This window comes from Phoenix dactylifera, chromosome 8 (assembly GCF_051530095.1).
Source record: "Phoenix dactylifera cultivar Ajwa chromosome 8, Ajwa_hap1_PhDact_Kaust_v1.1, whole genome shotgun sequence".
Taxonomy (NCBI): Eukaryota; Viridiplantae; Streptophyta; class Magnoliopsida; order Arecales; family Arecaceae; genus Phoenix; species Phoenix dactylifera.
Genome location: NC_143197.1, coordinates 1,185,218 through 1,204,536, shown reverse-complemented (window position 1 = coordinate 1,204,536; position 19,319 = coordinate 1,185,218). Strand labels below are relative to the sequence as shown.

The following is a 19,319-nucleotide window of genomic DNA, read 5'->3' as shown; positions in this document are numbered from 1 at the left end:
TTTCCATGTTGCTAATAATCCACTCCCCAACCTGCAATGCTACATTTAATTTGCAGGAGGCCTACTTTGATAATGATGGGAACCTGCCGTTTCCGTCTCAAGGAAATAGAAGGCATTAGTGCCCTTTCCTGTTTCTCTTGACGGATCGCTTGTAGTGGAGGCGTGGGGACGCTTCTAACCCCGTGGGAGGCACCTTGTGGGTGCCATCACAGCATTCACTCATGGTGGAGTTGAATCGGTGGTGCCCTCGTTGGGCCGGCCTGTTGGCTCGGCTTGGCTCGGCGCCAAATGAAGGTCGGAGGCCCATCAGAATTTGAAATCAGGAAGTGCCATGGTAGATTCGGTCACCATGGACTCCATTGGAGGCTAGGATAACTCCTATTTAAGCCATCAACCCCTTTCTAGATCTTCTTCACCAATTTATCTTATAGCCGTTGCTGTTCTTCTTCTTTTTCGTCCTTTGATTGTTGACAACATAAACTTCGCCGGAAAACACAGTCAAATTTCGCCGGAATCACAAGTATGATTAGAGTTCTAGTTTAGACTACTAGTTTAGTTGAATATTTTATTTAATTTGAATGATAATAATTAGTCAGCATATTTTGACTTATGATACATAGGGATAATTGATTATGAAAATGATTTGTTTAGATCTTGATTAAATTATTTTTTTGAGGATCGTAAAATTATCATTATTGTTTTGAGATTATTATGCTTTGATTAATAGTCTTGCATATTTATAGGGTCTGCCCTTTAGGTATACGGCATTTGTTATGCTCTAAGTTTGGAGCGTGACAAGTTTCACGTAACTGAGGCTAGCATAGCCAAAGTGGTTTATGCCACTGCTGAGAATGATGTCTTCCTTTTCTTTTTTTTTCTACAAACAAAAATGCTGATGTCGCCCCCATACATCTTTTAGCTGATAACATATAGATTTCAACTGTTTATATCCAAATATTAATCAGCCATTGATTAATTATAGTGAATGATCAAAAACATAGTCCGCCAAGATTTAGTTATTTATTATGTTATGATACCTAAAAGTTTCATATCTATCCACTTGTTACTCATGCAAGAGGCTCCGTATGGATAGTTTGACCTTAAGTTAACTTGCTAAAGAACGTTATCAGGCTATAGCATTTGTAAATCTATATCTATATCTATGCATATTATATATATATATATATATATATATATATATATATATATATATATATATATATATATATATATATATGTATGTATGTATGTATGTATGTATGTATAAGCTGGTAACCACCAAAGAAACGGTTGCCATGACAAAAAACAACATTCTAAAAGTAGTTTTTGCTGGAAATTATTTTCGATCTGCATGATAAAAGAGGCAATAGAGATTTATTTATACTCTCCCAATACTATATTTTATAATCCTAGAGTGTGCTCAGTCTAAAGGCCTCCTCTTAGTATTCTAGGATTCAAAGTCTTTTCCAGCACTGAATGATCTTCCAAGTTCCAACCATCAATTAACCCTCAATTGTCTTTCGGTGAGTGTGAAAGTAAGAAAGAAGAAACCTAGATAAGGGTGGAAACATGTTATTCCAGGCATATTCTCCTGCTAATTTTTATTTCTTTAGTTATATTTTCAAAGTAAACATAGCTTGATGCGTGTTTTGAAAGCCTCGCGGCCACATTTCCACGTATTCTCCGCCCCTGATTTAGGTGAAGAGCGGCTTATGATGTCATGAATTTAATTTAGACTAAACCCCTATCGCTTTTGTAATGGAGCGACCAGATCCTTCAATCGCATGCAAGACATGGCCCACATATAAATTGATATCAACTGATCTCCTATGCTTTTTAAATTGGAAGAATCTATCTCTGTTACTTTGAGGCCCGTTTAGTTCGCGGCAAGCATTTTTCTTCTTAGAAATATGGTTTTTGGGAAGAAGATTCCTGAAAAAACAATGCCTGGAAATGTACTTTTGGCATGTTTGGTTAAACATGGAAAAGTGACAGATTTTCCGAGTGCTTATGTTTGGTGGACCATTCACTTTCCTAGAAAAATTATGTATAATTCCTATTATACCCTTAATAAAAATTAGATTTTTAATACCTCTTTAATGTTGAAGGGCCTTTTTGAAAAAAAGTAAATATGGAGTGATTCCCGCCTCATGTGAAATTAATTTTTCCATGTTTCTCATGGAAAAGACTTTTCCATGAAATGTGGGAATCATATTCCCATGGGAATACAACTTTCTCATCTCTCTTATTTGAAAACTCCAACCAAACAAGAGGCATCTCATTACTTTTCCATTGACCACACTTTTTTCCCTTCTTTTCCCGCGAACCAAACGAGCCATGAAGGTATAATCAACTTACCATATCCATAGAACTATGCCTTTCCAAGTTATTCATTCAGCTCATCCAACCTAAGAGAGTTACTTTTTCTTTCCTTTTCTTTTTTTTTTTTGGCAAGCGCACGCTCATAGAAGAAGAAATCATATCCTACACCCTGTACACCATAATCGTGCATCACACCACCCTCCTCATCCCATTCGTCATGCGCTTGTCTCAGTGATTGGTTCACAACAAAAAGTCGATATAGGGTATAATTTCTTCAATAGAAGAGAGAGAGAGAGAGAGAGAGAGAGAGAGAGAGAGAGAGAGAGAGAGAGAGAGAGAGAGAGAGAGAGAGAGATTTCCATATAGCGACCAACCTTGAGAAGGGCAAGTAAGTGGAAGGTAGGTGAGGGTGCTGTCCACCGAGCAAGCACACATCAAGTAGTGAGATCCACTAAATTATGCGTCAACAGCTCCACGTCTCGCAGCCAACTATGTGTGGCAATATGAAGACATAAATAATTCATTCGCCAGACATGGAATCCATATTACATAAGGCAATATTTTGTAACTCGTGAAACTCAAATTACTCGAGTTGAGGAATTTACATTGGGGCATCCTTGATAGGATTAACCATAATTTAGTTTAACCTCAAAAAATTTTCAAAGATCTCTGGAAAAAAGTTATATCCAACCGAGATAAATGCTGGATTTTTGAGTTGTAGCTTTTTTGCAACACCATTACCTTTGTTGAGATACAATCCTTGTTGTAAGACATGATCTTGAGTAGAGTAGGTTAAAGCAAGTAGGAAGCGTTTGTACAGCCTAAAGGTTTTTGATTGTTTGATCATACTAGTGAGGTTTACCAATTTGCAATATTTTAAGAGATGTATGCTATAAAAACTTTAAAATAAAAAGAAAATCGCATGTACTATATAACAGGTAACATGATCTTGGAGTAGCTTGAGAGTTTGGCTTGTTCGTCTTGGTATCAAAGACATGGCTTCTTCACAAAAGATTATATTCTTTTTAGAATATTATACTGACATTGTTAATGTCCAAAGATTTGTTCAATAATATATCCAAACTTTAGAAGAATTATTAATCACCAACTATGGGACCATGAGACCAAAGTTCAAATCCATTTCTTGGGCATGTCAAAAGCGCAGGAGACCTACATCAATTTATCGGCCTAAGGTAGGGCCAAAGCATTGATAGAGACGTGCAGCTTCAACAACCACCATTCTAGTGAAAAATATTAATGAAATATAAAGCATGCTTGATTAGTACGAGCTAGGCTCTGAAATAAAAATAGGAATAAGTGACTCCTATTTCCACCGTTTAGTTGGAGAGAATTCCATTCTTATTTCGATTTTAGGAAAATGAAAATGCCTCGATCCCTACTTTCTCTTTTTATTCAAATCTCATTTCGATTTCAATTATGAACCAAACACATCAGAAAATATGGCTATTTTGTTTTTATTTTGATTCCAATTTCGATGTCAATTTCAATTAATTACGAACCAAATGCACCCATAAAGTCTCGAAGCTATGTGATCATCATATAAAACATTTGTTTTTAAAACATTTTCTTAAATTAGCCAGATCCCTGCCAAAGAAAATCTTTCAAGGAAATAAAATTGATTGGAAAGTATCCAAGGAAGAAATGCAGCTCACCTTCCTGCTCAAACAAAGGGGAAGCTATAAATAACCTCAACTAGAACCGTTTCAATGATGACCGCTGCACAACTTTGACCACCTTGTGGTCGAAAAACATTATTAGACCAAATCGGTCAATTCTCCGAGCTTCCTTGGTTGCATCATCCTTCGAGTGTGACGAAGCAAGAGTCCGTCGCCTCCCGCGACTGAAACAAACCAACTCAATTGCATATCCAGCGAACTCTTGCAAGGCTGCAGACGAACCGAGTCGCTCGCAAACAACTCGGTCTGGGCTTAGCAATAGGCTCGCTTAAGCTCAATTCAGCTATTAAACACATGAAGCCGAGCTAGAACACCTTTGATTTGTGAGAATAAGAAAAGTCCTTCCTGGCTCAATAAGAAGCTCATATCAAAATTTGATTGGATTGAAATGAAAACAGCCGTGTCCAAACTGATGCTATCAAGCTCAGCTTGTTCTTCCATGCAATGAGCCTAGCTCGAACAATTTATTACTCACTATGGCTTGAGTTGCTTGCACCTGTGAGTCCTATCCTCTGGCCTTTCAAGGTAATAAGATTATAAAAACCCTTGAAAATTCTTAGGACATGCGAGGTTGGAGTTAGCCTGGCATGAAAAAAAAAATCCATGTCAAATTACCATATGGATACAAAAAAATAATAAATGAGAGATATAGTAAAATAAATGGTAGATCTCGTGCCTATTTTTTTAAGAGAGAAGAGAAGATGGTATTTGTTTTCCTCTGCTAAATCATGGAGCAGAGATAATGAAATTGTTACTTCTAGATGGGAATACCTTCACTTTTATTATATTAATATTATACTAACTATATTACATAATTACCGTTAATTATATTTATGTAATGCTATATTAATATTATATTAATAGTTGATTAATAATATTTCCAAATAATAACATGTTCAATATATTAATGCATCTATTAATAAATATTAATTATTGCTAATTAAGTATCAAATATCTATTAATTATCAATAAATCTAACATAGGATTATTAATAATTAATATATTTATTTATATATCAAAACATATTAAAATTTATTTATAATAAGAAATTTATTCTCTAATATATATGCAATTAATTTAAAAATATTTGTTAACTCATATACAAATATTTTAATATTTTAAATAGCCAATATTAGCTATATCCATATAAGTGGGCTGAATCGAAAGAAATTATTATTATCTAAATTATTTATTTAAAAATTTTGTTGAAAATTTGGCCATATTCCTGCGTATGGTTACTAAGCTAAATATGGTAATAGAGTAATAGTTTTCCGATCCACGATATTTGGAGAGCATTCATATTAGGAAAATTTCGAAGTCACGATATAAGGTGAAAGACGTTGATTCGGCATGGCACACTCCTCTGACCTAATCCTAATCCCAATGATCTCCCTCCGCCCTCCTCCCTCCTCCCTTTGCTTGCTTGCTCGGGAGCTCGCACCATCTCGATCGCACGGTAGGGGTTTTCTTGCTTACCAAATCTCTGCAGTTCTTCTGATCGGTTCTTACCGATTATTCCGCGATTCCGTTGTCTCTGATTGTTTCTGGGATCTCGATGTTGCTTTTATTTCCGTAGAATTTTGATGAATCGACGAAACCGTCGGTATTTTGATATCAATCGCGTTTTGCCGCTACCCGTAATTGTTCGGTAGTTCTTATTTTTAGGGAAAAGCAATCGATCTTTGCCAAGTGATAACTCTGCATGGGAATCGCGATTATGCTGGTTGTTGGATATTTTCCCAAATCCAGCTTCTTGTACTTGGGGAAGAATCGGGTTTGTGGTGTTTGCTAACGTGGTGGTGTTTTTCTTCCCCCGCCCTTTCCGCGTTTATTTCTTGCCGGGCTCATTGAGCAGCAGCTGAGATCTTTGGGTTTCAACAAAACGAAACCTCTTTGATTGGCTGCCTCTACCAATGGCCAAGCTGCTGCAGCACCAGCAATCCGATCTGGCGTACCAAAAGAAATGCTCGGGGTGTACGTGCGGCTTCCGTCAGTTCTTCGATTTCCACCAGCGTCTTCGTATCAGAAAGATGCTCACGGACCGTAACCATGGTGATGGCAAAAGTTATGCAGGTAAGAAGCAATACCTTTTATATTTTTAGCTTCGGTACCATGCCTTTCCGTTCCTTTTATTTGTACTGGTTTCGAGTTACGATCTCCCTTATCATCAGATTACATAAACCGTGTTTCTTTTTTTGTAGGTTATATCATCCTGTGTTGTGAAAAACATACTTATAGTTCGCCACACGTACTCATGTGCTTAAGTTAATTGATCTTGTTTCTTGTTGCAGGAATTAAAACTCCGAAATCATTTGTTCCTTCAACTGGCAAGAAACATGACGCTTTGAAAAGTGAAACAAATATCCTGGTAAGTTCAATCAATGTTCAGCTAGGAAACTTTTTGGAGTCTGCCTAGATTCACAATTTAATCTTATGTACTCTGACATGGTTTTCATACTTGGTGGCTAAATTTCTTTTCCTTTTGCTCATGTGACGTATCCTGTCAAGATAGTTTCTGCTTTTGTTAAGTCTTTTCCATGTCGAGGGGCATCAGCACGGTGCCATTTCAACTAACCGTGCAATAGAAATTCAGCAAGTATGGAAGGGCATTCATGTATTTATTTTAATTGGAGTGGTATTTTGAGCAGACTAAGAAACATCTCCCGAAAATGATTAACAATAATCTAATCTATATGCCATTCACTCCAATGTATACAAATTGGCGAACCTCTTATGTCTTAGGTGTTCCAACTTTGTGAAACAGAAAACGAAGGGATAACTGGGCAATTTATGGACTGGTGGATATAGTGAAGGATAGATTTCTGTGTTTCCGGAATGAAGATGATCTCTCTCAGAAAATTGTGGATATTTCTGCTGAATGAGTATTTCTTACTTCACAGAGTGTTGCTTGTTCTCTCCTAATGCAATAATACATTTGTTTCTTTTTTTTCAAAACATGAGCTTTGTCCCTGTACCATAATGGGAGATCATCTTTCTAATTGGGTCCAATTCATACATGCATAACCGCTAAAAATTATGCAAGGTCATAAAATGTGTACATGGTGGAAAAAACAACCAATAAAATGTGGTTGCAAATGCGAAATTTGAAAGAGCATCAAGATAGAATGTCTTAGATAAACTTGAAGTGAAACTTGAGGAACTCACAATTTTCACTTAAATCTGACCCATGTATCACCAGCCTTTCCTATGGAAGACAAGAAACCCCAGAGGGAGTCTAATGGATACTTCTTTGTGGAGTTCCGTATTAGCTAGGCTAGAGGTTTGTAAAGTTTTGGGGCTTTGCCTAGTGCTTTAGATATTTGATGGTGGAATGGATATCGAGGGAGATGGTGCCGTGGGTGAATATTTAATTAAAATAGGATGCATAGTAACAGACCCTCTTAAGCAAAAGGATATCCCATGATTTATGTGCTTATAGTAACTGTTCATCCATTAAATTTAAGCATCATGTACATTTGCACATGCCTGATGCTAGAAAACTATATGGGTTGATAAATACGAATATGACCCTTTGCCTAGTTCTTATGTTCTACTTGTTTCAAACAGTTAATGCATGCAGGTTTTTATATATACTCTGCCAATCTATGTTCTTGTTAACTCATGCACCGACTTAGTGCTTCATCTCTGGTTAAACCTTTTTGTTAATCATAAGGTTGATGTTTAACTAAGTTATTCTAGTATTATGGTCTGGTTATTCTGTATGTTGGTTTTAACTGATTGTCTTCGAACTGCATCAGATAGGAAACAAAGGCAACACTGCAAAAAGAAGGCCGGGCAAGGGCCACATGAGAGCTTTATTTTCCAAAAAATTGGCCAGGAGACAAAATCAGAAACGGGAACCACCACCTGTAACCCCACAGTTGCTGCGTACAGTTTCCATCCATCATTTAGAGTGCGACGATTACGTTCTTCCTGATGAAGTAACTTTTGACAATGAACCTTCAACAATTGAATTCAGTTCACATGAATCTGATTCTTCTGCAGCCAGCAAACATGTTCCACTGTCACCTGGTGGCCCCGATGGACCCACTTTTGGTAAAATGTCCGAGTGTAGGGCCATGAATACTGCAAATCATGTGGACTATAACCTTGTTTATGAGCTTGGAGATCATTCAGTAGAGAAGCAGGGAAGACTGATAGAAAAGATAAATGAAGCAAATGAATCCTTATCAAAGCAGAAGCATGTGGATGCCAATGGACTGGGAAGAGATGCAATTATCCAGTCAAGGGATTTCATCAATTTGCTGGAGTTATTCAGGACAGACAGGGAGTTATTTCCAAAATTACTTGAAGATCAAAACTTTGTCCGGGAAAATTTCTTATGGTGTCATCATAGTTCCAGTACAAAGAAATTATTAACCAAGTCTAGTTCATTCCCAGAAGCAGGCTTGTCAGGAGGGAAAGCCGGTCCATCCAGACTTAATCATAAGTGGAAGGAAAGTGAATTCTTTGTCAACCAAGAAAAGAAGTCCCAACTTGGGAATACACCTTCAATTTCAAGCACCATAAGTAAAGGTGCTACGGCATCAAAGGCTGGTATCAAAGTTGATATTCTAAAATCAGAATCTGCAACTATGGATGGTTCTGGGGTTGGTTCTAGTCCTGAGGTTTTAACCAGTTCTACTTATGAACTGAAAAGCCAGAGGGATCATGGGACTGTTTTAAATCATTTTAAGGACCTTAAACAGAGAACAGAAAATGTGGTAAACAAGAATAGGAAGGAGAATCATCGGATTTCCATGGATGGAATTCTCCACAGAGTCCCTTATGGACAGAAGGTAACTGAGGATGTGATGAAAGAAAAGTTGTATCGGTCTGCCTCAGCTGGATGTGACAGAGACAACCCAAGAGAAAAGATTGACGTTTCTGCTAACAGGTATCTGCATCAAAGTATTCGAAGGTCTCGTTCTCTTACTGAATCTCTGGACAGGTATTCTCATTTGCTTGAGTCCATTTCAACCAAAGAATCCAAAAGGTTGCCTGGGAGCTTGAAGTCAAGCAATGAAGACAGTGGTTTGCAGCATAGGAAGACCCTGAAAACCTCTGTTAGAATTTTTTCTAATCCTGAATTTTTTAAGTCACATTCGTTTAGTGAAGATGTGCACAGGGAAGTATTTCATGCAGAATCAGAGGTATCAGCTACTAGTTTTCTGGATAGTGATGTGGCAGTTAATATCCGTAGTTTTCTTGGGCCAGAGTCTGTGGGTACCCTTGAGCGCACAAAGCAGATCAAGGAATCAGATCCTACAGAACATAATGTAGATATAAATGTTAGTGGGATAACAGATGGAGGTCTAGAACATCCTTTATTAATGAACAAGCATGACCAAAGTGAAATAGGTAAGGTTTCATATCCAACTGAGGAGGACGTTAGCCATATTCCTCTGCATGAGCGAGATATTGGAATTTCTAGGCAGCCAAAGTTAATTAGTGAGCATGATCACAATGAAATACAAGAGATATCATCTTTAACCTCCACTCCGCTGCATGAGCAGGAGAGTGGAATGGAAATGGACCCAACCGATAAACAAATTCCAATCTCTGCTCTTGACTCATTTTTGGAAGAGGATCCTGTAACTCCATCAAAGTGCTTAATTTCAGAAGGTGAGGTCTCTAAAATTATCAACAGCATTTTAGCACTATTATTATATATTGCAAAGTAGTTTTTGGATTTGCATTCTAGTAGATAATAACAAATAAGTACTAATCATTTAATGCACATATATGTCAAACTTCTAGTCACCGTCTAGGTCATCAGAACTGCAAGACCTGAATTATCCTGATCAGTTTGTTTATATAGTTCTCTTCATTCTGGTCTTTAAATTCACGTTTCAGAATTATTAGATGAATGAGCATAGCATACTGCCAACACCTGCTACCTATGAACAAACAGAGAGACGAAAAAAAGGCCAGCCAAAGTTGACTGTATTTTGTTGTTGACCTTAGCTACAGCCAAACTTCACTGTATTTTGGTGCTAGGACCTATTACTGCTCTTAATTAAAGTGTCTTTTGTTTCAACTGCAGATCCTGAGCTGGAGGCTAGAAGCCTCCACTTCAAGGAACAGGATGATTCGCCCACTCCAGAGAATCCATTGGACGCTGATGTCTGTAGCCGGTCGGAAATTATTGAACCTAGTTCTGGTAAGATACAGATAAAGGACCATACCAATGTTGATGCTTTTCACATTCAAGCGGATAAAAAGGATGAGGCCGAGTTCAATTATGTGAGGGATGTATTGAAGAGATCTGGTTTCACTGGTGAGGAGTTTCTTGGAACATGGTACTCTCCCTACCCACAAGTGGACCCCTTGCCTCTTGGAGAAGTGGATGGCCTACCTAATGAACTTGACATTGCAACATATAACCGTGATATGTCTCCAGATCACGAGCTTCTGTTTGATCTAATCAATGAAGTTTTATTGGAGATATATGAAGCATCATCTGCTAGCATCCGCTGGTTCTCGTGCTTTGGTTCTCAAGTTAGACCGATGCGTGTGGTATACGATGTCGTTAGGGAGGTGTGGGCAAATATTGCCTGGCATCTTAGCTCAAAAAGACAGCCAAATTACACCATTGAAAGTATAATGGCTCGAGATTTTGCAAAGAATGATGGATGGTTGAACCTCCTGTGGGATGCAGAGTGTGTAGGCATTGGGTTGGAGACTCTGATATTGGATAACTTGCTAGATGAGCTAATACTTGAGATTGATGGTCCCTAATATCCTCAGTTTGTATCTTCCTGGTTCAATTGTGTGATGTATATATCAGCATAGAAATATTCTTTTCTCCATTATTCCGGCGTGACATACATGTAATTTATGCCAATATTCATATACATCTGTACAGATGGTGAAGTGACATACCTGTACTATAATTTTGGAAATGCATAAATGGATTCAAATGCTCTACTGCATGCTTTTGTTTTAGATTGATGTGATCTATGAGCAAATCTTCTCGAATACAATAAGCAATAGTAAGTTGTTTTCCCCTCCTTTTCAATCCAGCAACTGAATCTCACCAAACAGGTGAGATTCAGATCTGACGAAGCTGAACTTTACCAAGCGCCCAATGGCGAATTTTACCGGATTATGTTTGGCTGCCATATTTCAAAAACATCAATTTAAATTTTACCAGATTAGGTCTGGATGGATGGAACCTAATAAAATGAATGGAACGGACAAAATTGGATCACAAGGTTAGGCATGCCTAAGACTTTCCTGAAGAGTTGTTTTTCTTGTCTTCTTATTTATCATACCAGGCCAAGAAGGACACACTCATACACCCTCCCTCCTTCACGCCCATCGACCGTTGGATTATCCACGGCACAGCTCTCAAAGCGCCCCAAAAAAATTCCACATCCATCCGCCAGCACGCATCTGAAAACGAAAGGGGGATGTTCCGACGGTCAACGGGCGCGAAGGATTCAAGCGGTTTCCCGTCTTCCCTGCTATCCTCCCCTTCCTCGGTTTTCCGGACTCCCTCAGTCTCCCACTCGCCGGCTCGCCGGCGGCAGAGGAATCTCCCGTCGCCGCGGGCCCTACCTTCTTTCCGATCTCGAGTCCGCGGGTCCGGCACTCCATCGCCGCCCTCGACCGCGCCCTACGACTACTTTCTTGGCCCGTTACACCACAAGCAACAACCCATACCGAGTATATATGTGGATTTGTAGAATAACCAGGAAGAGCTGGAAAGTCTGGGGATAAGAATTACCAAAAATCACCACACGAACAGAAGCCATCTCTAAAATGGTGGAACCGCTTGTTGTCTCTCACCACGATCTCCCTCCCTGCTACTCTCGCTACCAGCTTGGCCGCTTCGTGGCAATCCCTGCACATTCTTATGTTCTTGCACACTCTCACTTTTGTGCCCCCACTCGTCTTCAGCAGCCCAAAAGCCATGGCTTGCTTCTCGCTATGGCCCCTCAAAATTTCCAACTTCTCCTCCTCTTCCAGCTCGTGCAGCACCGAAGCTGTATCAGGAACGTATCCGATCCCACGTATCTTCTCCTCTAAAGACCTCCACATCATTCGAATCTCTTCAGATTCAGGAAGCCTGTTATCCCCTGCTACAAAGTTATAGACCCGGCCACCCACATCTATCCAGCTACAACCAGGATCCTTGCGCAGGCCAATCTCCTTCATTCTCTTCCTTACCCTCCTCGCATCATCCCATCTCCCCGCGCTCGCATATAGATTCGAAGCGAGGACATGGTGCTCGGCTCTGTCGGGCTCCAATTCTAAAAGCTTCTCGGCAACTTTCCCACCCAAGCTTACATCTCCATGGATTCTGCAGGCACCAAGCAATGCGCCCCATATTCTGCAGTCGGGCTCGACCGGCATCTCTTCGACGAGCCTCGCCGCTTCAGCCAATCGCCCAGCCCGGCCAAGCATGTCCGCGACGCAAGCATAGTGCTCCAGTTTTGGCTCCACACCATCCTTATTCTTCATCTCCTCAAAATACCGCAGACCCTCTTCCACCATTCCCGCATGGCTGCACGCCAATAAGATGCCGACGTAAGTGAAAGCGTCCGGCTTCAGTCCCTCTCTCCGCATTTCATCGAACAGATTAATGGCCTCAGCACCAAACCCATTGATGCCATAGCCGGTGATCGTCACCGTCCACGAGACGGCATCCCTGTTCTTCAAATTGCTAAAGAAACTGCAGGCCTGCTCTATAGAACCGCATTTAGCATACATGTCTATGATCGAGCAGCCCACAAATGCGTCCTCGGAGACGTTGGCTTTCAGAGCAAAACCATGTGCCTCTCTTCCTAACCGCAAGGCCGATAGCTCGGCACAAGCCATGAAGGCTCCTGTCATTGCAATCATAGAAGGCTCGTATCCATCTCGTAGCAGCCGACGGAAAAGCTTGAGCGAATCCTCCGGCAGCCCATTCTGCGAGTAACCAGCAATCATTGCATTCCAAGACACTGGATCTTTTTCCTCCACCGCATCAAACAACACTCTCGATGCCGATGTCTCGCCACATTGGATGTAAAGCGAGAGAAGTGAGATCTTAATGAATGAATCCCTTTCCAATCCATTTCTCAGGACAAAACCGTGAATCGACTTGCCGTTGAGGAGATCTTTCGAACGGGCACAAGCTAAAAGCAAGCTGCCAATGCTAAACCAATCAGGTTCTTCGCCCAGAGACGCCATCTGAAGGAATAAATCTATTGCCTTTCTTGGGTCTCCATTCTGCGCATAGCCGCCGATCAAAGCATTCCACGAGCCGACCGTCTTCATCTCCATGCCATTAAAAACATGCCCTGCAGACTCCAGCGACCCACACTTCGCATAAGCCGCGATAAGAGCATTCGACACTAAATCGTCGGTCTGCAACTCATTCCTGATCGCATAGCCATGAAGCTCTTTCACATTCGGTAGCTCGGACGGCCCCAAACAAGCTGGCAAGGCATTCAAGACAGTAACCTCATTGGCCATTACGCCATCCTCCACTGACATTTCTCGCAGAAGATGGAAGGTTCCATCAGCATCGCCATTCCTTGCACACCCGCCGATCATCGCATTCCAAGACACGACATTTCTTCCGAGCGTCCTACCGAAGAGGCGCCGTGCCTCAAACAAGCAACAGCATTTTGCGTACATATCGATCAAGGCATTGCTTACCCTCAGCTCATGAACCAATCCTAATTTCGCCGACAACCCATGCACCGCTCTCCCCATCTCAAGCCATCCTTCCCCTGCGCACATGGGCAGCACCGTCACCACTGTCGCTTCATCCGGTCTCATGCTTCCTTCACCAACCGAGATCATCTTTCTAAAGAAATCAAATCCCTCCTGCAGCGATCCATTCTCAGAAAGCCCGCATATCATCGTGTTCCAGGAAACCAAATTTCTGGCAGACATCGTTTCGAACACCTGAGCTGCATCATCAATAAAACCACACTTCCCATACACGGATATCAACGAGTTGCTTATGAAAGTGTCGGAACCCAATCCCAACTTCAGGGCAATTCCGTGAACGGTCCTTCCCATCTCCACATCCAGAAGCCCCCCGCAGGATTTGAGAACACAGGGGAGGGTGAAATTATCCGGCTTGAGGTCGGTGGTCGACATGAGTCGGTAGAAAAGGTCGATAGCTGCATCCCAGAGCTCGTTTCGAGCGTAGCCGCTGATCATGGCGTTCCACTGGAAGAGGTTTCTCCGTTCCAAGCCTTCGAAGACGTGGCGGGAATCGGAAGGGGAGCCACACATGGAGTACATTGTGAGGAGGCGGGTGGTAAGGACGGCGTTCGACATGAGTTCTTTAGACGAGGAGATGAGCTCGTGGACCCGTCGGCCGACGTCGAGCTCGCGATTGGAGCTGCAGGCCTGGAGGAGGGTGCCGATGGCCTCGGCATGGGGTGCCAAGTCGAAATTTTCGGGTGAGTTTTGGGTGAGGAGAAGGAGAGCATCGTGGAGGCTTCCTTCGCTGCAGAGGTTGTGGATTTGTTTGGAGAGTGGCGAATGGGGAGTGGGGGCTTGGCGGGAAGCAGCGGTGGAGGGAAGAGAGAAGGATGATGCCCTGGGGGAGGTGGACGGAGGCTTGGGCTGCCGCTGTTTGTTTTGGGTCGGGCTTGGTTTTAGATGGGCAGGGAGAGAGGTGAAGCACCCTCCGGTGTTGGCCACCAAAGCCATCCACCCCCTCTGAGAGATGGAGTTATCTTCTCGCTCGTTCGACTGGTTATTGGGATGTTAAGCTTCAATGGGGACACATTTTCCTGATAAATGGGCCCAAATCCAGCCTTGAGGCAGGCCAGGTGAAGCCTTTTTTGCATCCTTCCAGCCCAGTTGGAAGGGCACAATGGCCAGTTTCTTTTTTTTTTTTTTTTTTTTTTGATCTTTTGGTTTTATTTTTTTTTTCCTTTTTTTGGTTTATTCATTTTCATTTATGATTTATCTTTTGTGGTCTCTGGTGCTCTTAAGCAGCTGACAAGCCAAATAGATAATCCCACCATGCCATCATGCAACAAAGTTGAGGTGCTAGCTAGAAAACATCATATATATGATAGAAATTTGTCTGACATTAGAGCTTGCCTATCCTCCTCTTATTTAGATAATAGTAGCATAATCCTCGGATGCTTGGAAGGAGACCTTCTAAGATTTATAGATGGAGGACACTGTCTCTACCAAGCAATGTTAAATGTCTCACTTGCAACAAGTGCAGGAATCGCAGCTGCAGTTTGGCGCACACCCGCACTTGCAGTCGCAGCCTCCGTTCTCAGACCCAGCTGCCATCTCAAACCCTTCGAAGTGCCTGCAAAGTCCAAGTCATTTTGACAGTACGGTGGTCAGTAGAATGGAGATGGGATTATATATGGACCCATAGATTTGCTTCCAGTGCTACTTCATGAACCTGTATCCAGGTTATTTCCACATGAAGACATGGAAATGCCTGCCAAGGTGTACTTTTTGATGACAGCTTTAATTCATACTGTTATATAAGAAATCACTTCTAATGGCAAAACTCAGCTCTAGGGGAATGCAGATGAAAGTAAGATGGCAAGAGCGACTGACCCCTTCTGAGGTGCAACACCAACGATCATGGTTTTGGTGGTGGCGATCCCCTCCCCGCCCAGATCAGGGTACATGCTGCACCTATATCCAGAGAAGACAAGCAAGAGAATGGTCATGATAATTCGCAAAGGGACAATGTCACAATGCGTACTAGGCAAATTATGACTGTTGCTGTACGTTCGAACTATAAGCTTTGTAGCTATTCTAATTTTCTAAGCATAAATTAAGCGACAGAGGAACGAAAAATAAAAGCAGTAAGTTCTTTCTACCCTCCGCAGCGGCTGCCACAGTTGCAGGCAGAGCCACAGCCACAGTTGCCTCCGCAGCAAGACATTTTCTCTCAGGAGACCTTAGAATTATATCACAAACAGGCTTAGTTTCTCTATCTCAGGCTTGAGGAATGATCGAAGCCAATGCCTCCTATTAATAGGCAGGAGAGGACAGACACAGAGAGGGAGGGAGTTGGGTGTCACTGCCTAGGTATCAGGTTCCTGTGCCTATAAAGAAGCTGTAGAGCCAAAAGAAGAGCCCAAGGGAATCCCCATTCATCCCCCCTTTGACGATGCGAGCACCACCCCACAGATTTCACGACAGTTGACATGCGACACTCCTCGTGATGCCAATGGGCGCCATACGTACGTGTCGCCGGATGTTTGCACCATAGGATAATAATGCACCAACTGTGTAACTTTTTGACCTTAAACCATGATATCTTTACAAATCCACCTAATTCGAGTTCATTACTTTTGTCGATCATGGATGTCAACCTTACTGCTTTAGCATTCAGCTGATCATATTCAAGCCAAGGCCATGACCATGCTCACGGCCAATCCACAAAAGCATGAAGCCTAACTGGTTCATGACCTCCTTTTGATCTATATACATATACCAACTTCATTTCTTTACTATATATTTCTGATGTCCGCATTAATGGTGGCAAGTCCACCAAATCAGGTCTCCGTTTGCCTCTGGCAATGATCGTTTCATTGTACAAGTTAGGCCAAGTGATTGACAGGTCGGGCAGCTCAGTGTGGTGATTGGGTTCAACCTTGCTCGTACGTACGGGTCGGGTGACATCATAGCAGTAACTCGCCAGCAGTGAGTGGGTTGGGTCGAGCTTTGATTGAGACTACAACCCCTATTCTTCCAGCGTAAGCATTGAAACATTGCAAGTTCGCTGCAAGAGCAGTAGAACTTTGTTTAGAAAACTGTGCCAAGAAAGTAGGTAGAACGCGACAAAAACAAAGGTTTGAGAGAGGCAAATCTTCTCCGACTTTATGCTGCTTTTCTAAAGATTGGAACAGCGACGCAAGGGATGGACGGGAGGAGCCGAGGGGCCACCACCAGGAAAAGAAGACGACCGAGTGCGATCGAAAGAAAGGCCTTGAAGGAGAGAGGAAAAGGCGCTGCGCGCCGAGGGGGACGGAACCTCCCATAGTCCCATGGCATGAGTGGAGCAACAGGGTGCAATGGAATCTGACGCAAAGCGTAGAACAAAGCCTGCTGCATGCATTATTTCTATGGAGTCAGAGAGGACCGCACAGTGGATGGCTCGGTACGAATGTGGAAGGAATCTCATCATCAAATGCTAGGACAAATGTTACTTTATACTATAGGCATCATAGAGGGTGGTAGGTGGTTAAGTGTACCACTTGGCACGCACTATCCAAAACAACTTAGCTACCGCTCAATGAATACCAAATTAAAATCCCATAGCATCCTAATCGGATTTGAGAACAAGGTATCCTATCCCCGTATTGGATTAGACCTTATGTCAAAGATGAGCAAGAAAGTGGGTAGGCCCGATTTTTAAAGTAAAAAATAAAGTAGAAACAAAAGTAAGCGAACACTCCCCCCCTTGTCGAGCCGTGAATTAGACCGCCTCGCACGTAGCGGATCACTCTAAAAAAAATTATGGATCGAAGAAGAAAGAGAGCTACTTAGAGTACTTTGCGATGTATTATTTTTTTAACTCTTTTAAATGCATTTATATTAGAAATGTATGAATCATTCGTCGCAGAAAAAAAAAATCTTTCTAAAACATGATAATAATGAAAACTTTTTTCCTACACAGCCACGCATGTCTATAGAAAGAAGAATAGTGCGACGGATTGGGCTGCATCTTTTGCTGCCCACCACTCGAAAGGTTCGTATGAAAAGATCAAGAATTTTGCTGGAGTCTTTTGGTAAGTTATTATTTTTTGATTTTATTGATCTATTCATATTCATTACGTGTGAGCCGTCGTGCCAAAAAAGAAATTTTTTTTTTTTTTTTGGGATGACTTCAAGATTTTGCCATTTGAATCCACGTTACAGCAACTCGTTATTGCGATGATGCTAATGATAATGGCAATTTAGTCCGTAAGGGTCCCTCTTTGGACATTTTTGCAACACCCATAGTTTATTTTGGTAAATTGATAGGCAATAACATCATTTGGCTGTCAAACTATCGTAGCCTAGGGAGATAATTAAGAATTGAGCTCCTCCCTACTGGTGTTTGTTTATGGTTAAACAACACATCTCCCGAAAGCAAGTGCAAGAATTTCAACGATGAGGTGTAAGTGGTGGTCAGAGAAAGGTTTAGAAATAAATTAGAATTACAACCAACAGGCAACAGCTTATGATGAAGTCGTTCGGGATGTACATGTTGAAATTTCTGCTGACCCGAAAAAAATAAAAATAAAAAATAGAATGATATAGATTTATTTATATAGTTTATATTTTTTAATATTTTTCTCATATATGGGCCGGAATTTTTTTGCTCTGATACCGTGTTAAAATTATTACTTTTCTCAAAAATAAAAGCTGATAGAATAAAGTAAATTTATTTATATATTTTATATTTTCTACTAGTATCTTTCGCACAGAAGAAATATTATTCTTCTTTTACAATATCGACCGTTGGAATACGTTCTATACAGAGCTTAAAGCACTATGAAATTCTTCAGTCATCCGTCGCGGCCATTGCAAAAGATACGGCCCCTTCCCCGTGATGAACGAGGTTAGGGGGGCAAGTGAAAAAAAATATTGTGGTAATATTGGTATGTAGTGGTCGAGCTATCGATGGTCGCTCTCGTCATCCCTCTGCATGGAAAAAAAGGTGCAGCAGTCCATGTCGCTTGTGACATCCCCTTAATATCCTCTTCAAGAGGCTATTGCTCCACGACATCCATAAACTACTGAGAAAGTATGGCTCTCATCAAGCCACACATGTATACAAAGAGACAAACGGTGCCACATACTCAGTTGCTTCCTTTGTAGCTCATCACTCCGAAGGTTTTATCTAAGCGAACCACATATCGTTGCCTGAGCCCTTGTGTAGTCTTTTATTTTCTGATTTTGTTGACCGCATCCACATTCGTTGCGTGTGAGCTGCCGTTGTATTAAAAAGAAAATATCGCCCTTCGTTATCAACCGACTTATTGACTGTATTGGCTGCTCTCTACAATATTTTCTTTAAACTTTATAGAGAAAGTTTGATTGCTGTTTCATTGTAACAACCATTATATACGGGCACAATTCATGGCAATTTTCTACCGTGTCTCGCATGTATTAAGACTATTGATTAGATGGTAGAGATTTGATTACCATTGATCATGCGGCCCCTACAGCCTGTAAAATAGTAGTTTCTTTTTTTTTCCCCCTCTGGAGGAGAAGCTCGAGCGTTTTAAATATTTTCCGTGACTCATACTCATAAGATGTCCAAGTAATATTTTCTGATTTTTTATTTTTTAGGATATTTTATCTAATGATTTACAT

At 41.3% G+C, this 19,319-nt stretch overlaps 3 protein-coding genes across 3 annotated transcripts; 1 reads left to right on the top strand and 2 right to left on the bottom strand.

The window, feature by feature from the left end:
* The first annotated feature begins 5,292 nt into the window (after positions 1–5,292).
* On the top strand, positions 5,293–10,967 carry LOC113460924 (uncharacterized). Its single transcript, XM_089924661.1, has 5 exons — positions 5,293–5,475; positions 5,685–6,092; positions 6,311–6,387; positions 7,778–9,644; positions 10,066–10,967. Exons 2-5 carry the CDS (start codon positions 5,933–5,935, stop codon positions 10,758–10,760), a joined length of 2,799 nt encoding a protein of 932 aa, XP_089780787.1. The 5' UTR covers positions 5,293–5,475; positions 5,685–5,932; the 3' UTR covers positions 10,761–10,967.
* Positions 10,968–11,254: 287 nt separating this feature from the next.
* On the bottom strand, positions 11,255–14,892 carry LOC103703487 (Pentatricopeptide repeat (PPR) superfamily protein). Its single transcript, XM_008786349.6, has one exon. It carries the CDS (start codon positions 14,679–14,681, stop codon positions 11,748–11,750), a length of 2,934 nt encoding a protein of 977 aa, XP_008784571.4. The 5' UTR covers positions 14,682–14,892; the 3' UTR covers positions 11,255–11,747.
* Positions 14,893–15,018: 126 nt separating this feature from the next.
* Positions 15,019–16,000, bottom strand: LOC120110152 (metallothionein-like protein type 2). The gene is made up of 3 exons (XM_039124178.3): positions 15,830–16,000; positions 15,561–15,641; positions 15,019–15,300 (listed from the first exon to the last, which is right to left on the bottom strand). The coding sequence occupies exons 1-3, from the start codon at positions 15,892–15,894 to the stop codon at positions 15,192–15,194; spliced, it is 255 nt and encodes an 84-aa protein (XP_038980106.1). The 5' UTR covers positions 15,895–16,000; the 3' UTR covers positions 15,019–15,191.
* Between the last annotated feature and the right edge of the window lie 3,319 nt (positions 16,001–19,319).